Source organism: Galendromus occidentalis, unplaced genomic scaffold (assembly GCF_000255335.2).
Source record: "Galendromus occidentalis unplaced genomic scaffold, Mocc_1.1 scf7180000076583, whole genome shotgun sequence".
In the NCBI taxonomy this organism is placed as follows: domain Eukaryota; kingdom Metazoa; phylum Arthropoda; class Arachnida; order Mesostigmata; family Phytoseiidae; genus Galendromus; species Galendromus occidentalis.
The window spans coordinates 1,341,105-1,351,789 of NW_003804572.1; the positions used below are offsets into that span (position 1 = coordinate 1,341,105).

The 10,685-nt window shown below is 52.4% G+C and overlaps 1 protein-coding gene across 1 annotated transcript; it reads left to right on the top strand.

The window, feature by feature from the left end:
- Positions 1–221: 221 nt before the first annotated feature.
- LOC114827993 (LHFPL tetraspan subfamily member 6 protein-like) lies at positions 222–3,561 on the top strand. Its single transcript, XM_029110470.1, has 3 exons — positions 222–403; positions 2,214–2,416; positions 3,269–3,561. Exons 1-3 carry the CDS (start codon positions 222–224, stop codon positions 3,559–3,561), a joined length of 678 nt encoding a protein of 225 aa, XP_028966303.1.
- The last annotated feature ends 7,124 nt before the right edge of the window (positions 3,562–10,685 follow it).

Below are 10,685 nucleotides of genomic sequence, written 5' to 3' on the forward strand. Positions count from 1 at the left end.
GAGCACTGAAGGAACCCACGCCCCACAGCTTCAGGGATTCCTACCCTTTCCAGTTTTCCCTCTCCGCGGTCTCGAGCTCCTTCCTGCCGCGAAGGAAGAATTCCGTTCCTGGATCAGAACTCCTTTGGTTTCCCGTGGGAGGAGATCGTCCTAGCTCCTACTGGAATAATGAACACGTGCAGCTAATTTTGATGCTGAATCAGCTGATGACAGTGCCGGCAATGTCGCTGCCCTTGACGAAACTCGGCTGCCTGTGGTGTTTCGCTTCGATCCTTAATGTTTTTCTCTCATGTTGTGCATTGTTCTCCCCCTATTGGATACGCGGACAGATATTCAACAACACAATAGTTCATCTTGGATTACTCAGGAGGTGCAATTATCCGGTTCTACTGGAGAATCAAAGGTATACAGTTTTTTTGGAAACTGTTTTTTGAGTTAAGTTCATCTGTCTTCCCCGTTTCCATCACGCCCGGAAACGCCGACTCGGCGAATGACCCGAGGGAGCTCCGACATCTCTCGAGGCGTGACGGGGTGAAGTCGTTTGGTCCACTTGTCCTGCAAGGAGTCGAACAGGGAGAAATCATCAGGAAGAGAGGCGGAACGAGCGGGAGAGACGGGGCAAATCGAATCCTTGGACCGACGCAGACGTGGCGCAGAGGGTATAACAATCTTGGAAACTGCTTCTTCGGTAGCTGATGTCTATTCTGTCGAACTCTTCGCTTTCGAAGAGGCTACCCAGCGTTTGCTCACACCGAAATACGCCGAGCTGGGAGTGTCGAAATCGTTCGTGCTCCGAGGCTCGACGGTACAAGCTCGGGTCATGCGAACGCATGAAACGACGTCGGGGAACGCGAGATTCCCGATTGGAGAGGACTGGACGAATAACTTTTCGCCGATCGGCTTGTGAGTCTTATAGATCGATTCAGAGAATGTAGAAGCAGAAGACGGGCAGCCAGCTATTTGCGCACGATTGGGGGTCGCTCCCCCATCACGTACCATCGGCATAGAGAGAATCGTGAGGCCAGACAATCATCCCATACGATGACCCCTTGATAGAGGCTCTGGGAGCAATGGAGTGCAGAGAGTCCCGACGACTTCCCGAGGAATTTTCCCTGCACAAGGCAGAAGAGGGTGCGAATTTCTCGGCGCGACCCGCCGACGACGATGAGATTAGGCGAATGAAGAAACATTGCCTCCTCTCGCTCGAACATCTGATCCTTATTGAAGCAATTAACAAGCGTTGTAAGAGGCGAACAGGAGAGTTATAGCGCCGGGTGGCCGCGTGGTGTCAGAGCGAGACGAGTTCGAAACCATAAAAGACAAGTACATATAAAACAGGCGTATGGCTTTTTGGCTCCTGAGTCCAAGCGACCTCCGCCCGTACAATCCGTCTGGGCTCTCAAGGGACACCGAGGAGGAGTGGAAAAACTAGTTTACGTCAGCTCTGAAAAATTGAGCTCTGTTCCTTCCTCGGTCGATGTGTTGCGTTTCTTTTTTTGTTCTGCCGATGCGGCTCGACGACGAGCAGAGAATTCCCTCTAAAGTGAATGTTTTGCGAGAGCATTCCATTACACCGTGAATGCTCTTCCCGCCGGAAGGACATGGGCCGCTTCGGGTAGAAGTGACGACGAGGAGAAATTACACAGGAAAAAGAGACAGATAAAAGAGGAACCATATAGATAGCCGGAGGCTTCTCGTCATACACCGCGGGGGACTCATCAGTGCCATATTTCCGCGGCATGGGGGAGAAGCGAGCCGAGGTGGGATTTCCCCTTCAACACAGGCCTGAGACGTCGTCATCTCGACAAAGCATTCGTGCTGGCAATAGACGTCAATAAGGCTTGCTTGATGCGTTTCCTATCGACCGGCACCTCTTCATGCTGTTATGGGGGATGGAACAATTATCAAAAGGAAAACGTACAACAACCAACCCTGCGGCGTAGGAACTTATTTCTACGATTCTTCGTCAAGGAAAGCAAGTCCGTCGCAATTTTCCAAGTGACTCTTCTCTCCTTGGAGGGAGGAATCTCTTTTCTCGCTGCGATTCCTAGCCCCAACTCCACACCGGTCGGCCGCAGATTCGAGATTACGTGCGTACTTCACGTAATCAGCCTTGGGAGCTCCCCGTCCACTCGCTCGCGATCTGGGTGTGAGAGAGAGCGGTACAAAGCCTGCAATCATTCGATCCCTCAACGCTTTATGCATCCTTCCAGATTAGACATCGTTTTGGAATGTGGACGCTACGCCGATTTGACCGCGCTCCCGTCGATCTGGTGGCGGGCCGGAATTCTCTTGGCGGTCGTATCATGTGCAGTGGCCCTATTCGTGACTTTCATCATCGGCTTGTGGTGTGCGATCGACAATAGTGTTAGTCGTATCACCGCGCGCTTCATTGGCGCCCTGCAGGCGATCGGAGGTAAGTGCCGAAATCATTCCGTGCACCCTGATGGAATTTCTCCGATCAGGGGAAAGGCCTCGCGAAAGACGCAGCGATAGGTAGGAGCAGCAATTTCGTATGAACTGATTGGGAGTGAATGCATCCCAATCTCGCCTCGGATCTCTCTAGAAGCCTCATCCCGGTCCCCACTCTGCTCGCCGGAGTCTTTTGAATGGAGTGACTCCGCCGCGAGGATTTCAGTACGTCAATCTAATGACTCTGCGTCTCCGGGCTTCTAAGCGGGTGTCTCCGCTGTTTGCGACGAGCTCGCGACGCAAATGTATCCAAGAGCATCATACCCACGTCTGGCATGCGAAGAAGTCCGAGAATATCTCCTTTACGACTTCTCCTCCCGCTCGACCCGCTTCCGTCGCGACGATAGTATTGACGACAGTTTGCGATCGGTTTTCATCGTTTTCTCCATTCGACGATTCGGAGAGCGGTTCGTTGACTGACAGTCCGATGAAACGTGACGCTCGTGTGAGACTAGGAACTATACATACACATTGGCTTCGAAGCTGGACTTTCGCTATACCGACTGAGACTTGGGGGTTGAGATCGGATGCTCGGCTCAAGGGTCTGAGACCCTTGAGCACCGCCTCCGGAGACGTTGCAAAACTTCGGTCCCGAGACGCGTGTTTTTCGTTACGAAAGTTGCTAGATGAGACAGTGTTCCCATGGACTCCTGGGGTACTTCTCGCTTGGAATACGTTCAGAAAATCTTCGGGTTGTGGAGTATGGCCATCGAGTCGCCCGGGATCGTCTCTTCGGCGTGCGGACGATAGCGTAATCGTCCGAAAATCAGTCGGTTAATGTAACGTTTATTTGCAGGAATCGCCCAACTCGGCTCTCTGTTTTGCTACGGAATGGGTTTCGACAACGGGGAAGTCCGGGAAGCTTGTGGGGATCAGAGTGCTCCATTTCGACTGGGACCGAAGTGCGTCCTGTTTTGGGCTTTCTATATCGCTGTGGCAAGCGGTTTGTTGGGAGTGGCATCGCCTGTTTTGTCCTGGTGGGCCTGTGACATCGAGTACGCCTACCTCTACCGGATATCAACAAAAAAAGACCACCTTCTAAGACCTGCCAGGACGTCGTTAAGAGCTTGGGCCGCTGCAAGCTTATGACGTTGGGCTGGCTATCAGGTAAAGATCACTAATGGAAAAAATGATGCCTCCGGCTCAGAAGAAAACCTCTACGCTCACTCACTGGTCCACTCGCTCGCTCATCCGACCGCGCGCCCGCCCACTCACCAACGCTTATTTCTCCTCCCTTGGTCGACTTGATCCTCTTTCACCGGGAAGAAATTAGGGAACTGCCTCGGGTTCCGTCCTATCCTTTTTTCCCGATCTGATTTCCCTTCCTTTGATTTGATGTGACGGGCCTGATAATGGTATCTTCGTCAGAGCATGGTCGAAGAGTGAGAAGGATCCGGGGAAGGTGTTTCAGCTTCTGTCATAGTTCCTGATACCTTCCGGGGGATTCCACATCGAGGTTCTCGCGGACCCATCTGACAATCTTTTACACGTATACGGCGCTCGTTCGGAGCGCTCTCTCAGAAATTCCGATATCGGGAAGATGAGCTTCGGGGCGAGGGGGCGAATTCAGGTTTAGATCCTGAATCGATAGAGAGTCGAGCTTCTCGAGAGGACCTCTAATATTCGTTTCTTCGCTTCCTCCGCAGGAAGCCAGCCCTTTAGATGGGGAAGACATACACTGCATCTTCAGCTAAAAGCGGGCTCCGACCCTGGAGCTGCTTGTGACGATGGAACGACGTTGAGACTGTGTGAAATGTAAATAAACCTGTTATGTAAATCGAGCCACATGGCGCTAGCATGGTGTTCAATTGTTGAGTCGGGAGTTTTAGGCCGCGGAAGAATTCATGCAACAGCACCTTGGCTGCCTCCAACGAGCTCCGCTTGAAAAACTAGTTCCTACCTTCTTGGTTCCTCCTTTTGTTGCGCTGAGCTCCATATGCTCTTGGAAGACAGCTGCTGACAGACACACGCACACACACAGTCTGAAGCAGAAAAAGATAAAATATGTGGATCTGTCACAACATCGCTTCTCGCGGTGGCGTCGGTGGTGGCAGCGGAAGCGGCAGCAGCAGCGGGGAAGACATTCTTTGATGTTATTTCGGAGAGATTCCCATTCTCCTCGTCCCGTAGAAGGGAAACGCCGGCGTTCGGAAGGAGTTAGAAATGTCATTATTTATATAGTAGAAAGTCGTTCGTGTGGAAGGCGACGCCGACGAGGGTTATCGACGAGACGATCGGCGAAGCTTTGTATCGGAACATTCGCGTTTGAGCATCTGTATCTATGATTCATCTCAGCGGCGACGGAGCGCTGTCTCTGCCTTTATCCCGTCACCCCATGTCTCAAACAATTCATCTTGACCGCAAGGAATTCCTTCCCAGATCTTGTTCTCTTCGGCAGCCCAGGCTCTCCACATTGTTTCCTCGGCCGACGGTGTCGACGGAGCTGGGGGAGAGCTCAAGAGGATCTCCCCGAACTCTGCGGAAACCTCGCTTTTATTGACCCAGTTCGGAACACTTAATCATTTTTCTGCTCCAGAGTTGTCAGAGCTGACATCTGCGAGACTTGGGCTTGAGGGGAACAAGTTCGGCGAGCACAATCGAGTCCGCCTTGAAAATTTGTCGGAGTCTCTCCGACGGCGCTTCCGTCGACTTCCGGGGAGGCTAACTCAGTTCGGAGGACACCGGTAGCAGGAGGCGAGCCGACGATGAGAGTATAAGAAAAATCTTAGGTTCCTAGAAACATCCTTCTCTCGAGACAAGGAGGTAGCTCGACCGAGGATACAGCACAGATCCTCCCGTCTCGGAGACGCAACGGCTTCGCAGATATGGTGTACGGTATCGCTCAGTCGATTATTATGACGCAGGCAGACTCAATACACATTGTATCTGCTCATCGCCGCCATTCGAGTCGTCACGATTGATGGGTGGGGTCCGCATAAGAGTTTATCCGTCTCAGAGATCGAATACAAATGAGACCTCATATGATCTCTGATAAACTGCAATAATGACTGAATGCATTTGTCTCTGACAAATTCGGACTTCGCGGGTGCACATTTGATGATTACGGATTCCGTTGACTTCCTTCAGAGAATGTCCTCCAGCTCAAACTCAAATCCACGAACGCGCTTCTAGACGACGCGGCGCTATCTTGAATAATGTTCTCGATCGTGAGTGCGCACTCCGATGGAGAGACTCGGAGAGGGAAGAATGGGACTCAGAGACGACCGGCGGGTGGACAGTCACTCAGGCAATCTTCTGTGATTCTATTCACTGAAAAAACGCCTGATGAGCTCTCCCTATCAGTCCATGCGACACCAGCTGCAGACGACAGCGACGCCGGCGACGCTCCGCGATATCGTCTGATTTCGTTCACCAGAGGAGATTAACTCATCATCGGCTCCGTCCTCGGTGATCGCAGAAGTTTTCTGTGGCACATACCTACTACATCAACAGAGATCTGGCGAAGGCTCCCGGGGCTTCGATGAGGTTCATTCCAGCGCTTCTTCGCTCTGCGCGGCAGGTGTACTGTGATATGAACCCGTCGATGTCCGGAACGAGCTCCTTAAAAATGACGACAGTATCACCTTACGATAACTTTCTCCGTTCCCCGGGAACGCCTTGGGAGGAGCCATGAGTTGCATACGTTCCCATCGAAAGTAGCGGGACGTGCAGCACAAGTGGTGAATTCTCAGAATTAGTTGAGAGGACGGGGAGCTCTGTGAGGTTGGCTAGTCTCGTGCGATTCCCCTTTCTTCCGACCTAGCTCCGGAAGGTTCGATGTTTTCTCGCCTTGGAACGTGACAGGAATTCCCCACTACAGACACTGAGGGAAGTGTCTGAAGCGAAGCTGTAGGGGCGACCGGTGCGCGGAAGACGTTGGAACAATGTCGATGCGAAGGAGGACGACACGAAGCAACGGTGGGAGTAGTAGGATAAGGCGGGGAACATCGAGAGGAGAAGCGAAACTTTCCATGCGACCAAACTGAGCCAGCGGTGGATACCGGTCGTTCCACTTGGGACTCGTTTCTGCAGCAGTGTATCTAGACCCTGCGCACAACTGTAAATTCGGAGCTGCTTTAGCTCGATTGGGATCTCGACGAGCTCGAATTGATGAAGCCACCCGATACGACACTCAACCCAACGGTTTCAATGATACCTGATTGAATCAGTGCTGGAACTCCCTCACGGAAGCGACCTCTATCCCGAGTCCAAAGATGCGGGAAAAGAGTCCTGGTCGCGGCTCCGAATTGATTCATTAAGTCCGTGTGGCTTGCAAGAATCGACATGAGCCTGAAAGCTCCGAGCTTAACTGTAATCATAGCGCCGTTCTTAGGTGGAAGCACCCAGCTTAGTTTTCTTACGCGTGCTAAGGTGTAATTAGTCCTCTGGAAATTTCAAGAATAATATTTTCTTGAGCTCGAGCGTCCCTGGGAGAGGAGCACAAAGCAGGAGATCCTTCATTATCTCGACTTTTCGTTCGAGTCCGTTGAGTGGACCCTAGAGCTCATGGTGAGCTCTATTATCAAACGCATGCTAAAGAACAGACATGATCCAGCATTGTTCCCCGTTTGAATGTCTGCCACCGGCGGTCCTGCGCCTGATGGATTCCTCGTGCGCTTTTCCGATCGGAATAAATCTCCCATCACAGTTTCCCGTTTCCGCCGAATCTCAGGATACGTCGTAGACAGGTTCGACGGAATTCCTCCGCAGAGATTATTCCCGACGAGTCTCGTCAGTCAGGTGGGATCTCGGGAACGGCACTAGAGCGGAATCGACCTGGAAACTTGGTGTCGTGGGGCCAGAAGTGGCTCCTTCGAAGGAATAATCGTTAAAGTTGCATTTCGCTCACTGTGTGGAAGCTCTTGGGAAGGCGCTGCCGATTCGCGCGCCGATTTCAATTCACGGCGAGATATCGTCGCACCTCGCGGCATCGATCGATCGATTTCGAGTACGACGCGTGATGTGAGATGCTGACGAAATCTGAGAGCTTCAGAACTAGGCCTGAAGTTGGAAAAGAAGAGCCTCTCCCGAGGGCTCGCGTCGCGGAGTACTCTTCGGACATGCATCTATAGAGCGAACGCGAGTGTATTTGTTGGCGATTCACTATCGAAAAGCTCTGAGAAATCATAGCTTATCGTCCCGCTGTGACCTGTGGCCGTCTCTCGGTCGATTCGCCTCCCACCGCTAATTTCGGGAAATTGAACCTATGAAAGAATTATTCGCGAGAGGGAAGAGAAGAAGGAAGAATGTTCCCGCACTCGAGCTGGCTCGCCACAAGATGGCCCTCGAAGACATAGAGAGTCGCTGACGGGGGTCGGAAGCTGCTCTTTCTCAGATACGTCGCGTACGCTCGGTCCGGTGCACTCAATGCCGGGATTTTTCTTCCTTATGTTTTAAAATTAAATTGTGCAGTCACTCTAATTCGATATTGGGGCGAACTGCTGGCACGAGGCCAGCTCCCGAATCCGAGCTTGCCGTACCGGTATGTCGAATGATTCCTGAGGGCCTAATCGACGGGACGTTGAAAAACGGAGCCAGCAATTTCTGGCTCCGTCGCGATAAGGGAACGGAATAAGTGGGCCGGGAGTCGGGAGCATTTCGATTCCCATGGCCTGAGACCTTGAGTCCTTGGTCGTTGGATCGGGTTCGGGCGTCACAGAGCCCTCCTAGAAGCTCGGCACGGTCTTTCCTGCAGTGGACCACTCGGCGTCGTAGCGGCCAGCGTATCCGCCAGGATTCTCGACGAGGCATCCGGCACATCATGCCCGGAGATCCAGTTCATATGCTCGCGGTATGCCCGGAAATCCAGCACATTCGCTCGCGATCTGCCCGGAGCGACGAACGCATCTCTACTGATACGCATCGACCGACATCAGCGTCAGTCGCGAGGGAGTCCTACATTGGTGTCGGATAACCCCAAGGCGTACGAGTGTCTCGCGGATTTCCTCAGTCGAAGGCAGTCCTCTCTTGGAGGATCGGTTGGAGGGGGGGAAGGGAAGAAGAAATAGATTCTCGAGCCTCATGATTTCATGTCGGACGCGAATCGGCGAATCTCGTAAAGGGAAATTTCCCGTGAGAAAATATCGCCAGAGTCTCAATGAGCTCCATTCTGCGCAGGTGCCTTCGAATCGAGTCCCATGTGCCCGCTCGAGGGAATCGATTATAATTCTCAGTATCGGTTTAATTTTGAAGTCGTGTCTTCTACGCTCTGCCTATCCGTTCAAGTCAATAAGTCATCTTGAAGACTCAAATCTCGAGACACATTTGAATCCATTCCCTCGTCCGGTTGGAACCGCCGCCGCAGCCGCTCGTGGTCCGACAAGGATTATGAAGTTAAATAAATCGCAGAACAGAAGTGCGGGTCCCTTCGAGGAAGCGAGCCCGGGAGGGAGAGCCCGAGAGGAATAAAATGAAAGCCCGAAAGCTCTCACCCCCGCTCGGGAAACTTGAGGATTAAGTTTCGTTTCTCTCGTTCAGGATTTGTGGCAGCAAAAGCTCAAGAGAGATGAAGATGAGGAGGATCAGGCGACCGCTGGAACGGAGCAGTCTTTACCGAAGCGGCGGATTTTCCACGAACTCTCAACGAGTCTTTTTCTCCTCGCGCCGGGGCAGCATGACGTTACCCGAAAAGGCAATAACCGCCCGCAGGACCATGCGACGAGCGACCAGACTATGCCCCTCCGTTTTCGAAACCCAGCACACTAGCGCCATGGCGCGCAATACATAGAAGCAACTCCCAATTTTTCGATAATTCCGCGAAGAGGTCGGAGCGAGATGCGGAATCGAATACCCATCGAGCAAGCGAGAACAAACGCAATGAGACGAGGTATACCGAATCGAATATCCCAAACGTCTGCGTGGGAAACTCGGGTTTGTGGATTCAGACCTGGACCTAGAATCACCCGAGTGGTTTCCTCCATGTTGCGGTATGGCAGACGTGATCTCGCAAACGTCGGAGGAATGAGATATAACTCTCGGATCGCGTTTTCTGAGGCCTTCTCCGTTCGGGAGATTTTGTGTCTCAAGACGTCTGTTAGGGATTCCATTGCGGTAAGCATCTCGAGGGCGGAAAATTGCAAGACAAATCGCAGGGAACTCAGACTCCGCTTTCGCAGGCTGGGTATCAAGAATAAGATACATGGGTCACCGCAAACGAAGAAGAAGCGGTACACGCTTCGCTCATGGGCAAACAGGATATTTTCCGGAGTGGAAGGCTTGCTCCTCGGGAAGTTTTTTTCGATCCGGAAATCACATTGCATGAGAGCTGCCCTCGCCGCATCCGTCCGTGATACGAGAAGCGAACTCGGAAATCTTGTTCCTCAATCGGACATAGTCTCGATCCAATTTCGAATGGAATCGTGATGAAGCTGGAGGTTTCTCCGTCGGAGCTTTCCCTGTCATTGAACATTAGATAAGCGGGGAACGCTCCTCTCTGCGATCTCTCCGAGATCGGGGGCAGTAATTTCCTATGGGAAGTCTTCCGCGCTGATCGAAACCTGAAAGAGAAACTAACGAGCCCGATTCTTGCGATTCCGAGTATCCGGTGAACCTTCGAAGACCCGTCCGCTAAGAAAAGCGGTGATTCATTATTCTCTGGATTTCTTTGAAGACTTTTCCCCAGAACACGAGAGAGGGACGGGTCAGGAAACTGAGTCCGGAAGGCGCCCAGCTTGCCATGTCAGTGACACCTGTTCTCTGACATCGGCTCCTTCGGACACATTGCAAGCGGTGGTCCATATTCAGCAATGCATGGCTTACACCAGGCGGGCGAACATCTTCTTGCTGAGGGACTTCCGGATTAACGCCGGTGCGGCGCCGTTTTCTCTCAAGCGTCGTGACCTGCGACGCACGAACAGCAGTTCCTGGATTTCCGTGGGAGATTATCCGGAGAGTAAGCGATATTGATCATCTTCAGATCGAGAAGGTATCCGCGAAGAAACTCGAAGCTCGAGGACGGAGGGCGAGGCATACTCATGTGCTGTGTGTAATTAATTCGAGTCCACTAGGAACGACGATGACAATCGGCGCTTGGGAGCGGCCGGGCTCGCTCGAAGTTGGTCTCATGCCGGAAGTAAAGCAAGACGCGCTGGTATTACGCCTGCTGAACTGGAACAAAGAAACGGATTCCCGCGGTTCGCTCTCGCTAATGAGAGAGGGCCTCTGACACCGAGAATAGCGTCGGAGTTCTTTCTGGTCCCTCGAGACCGACGACT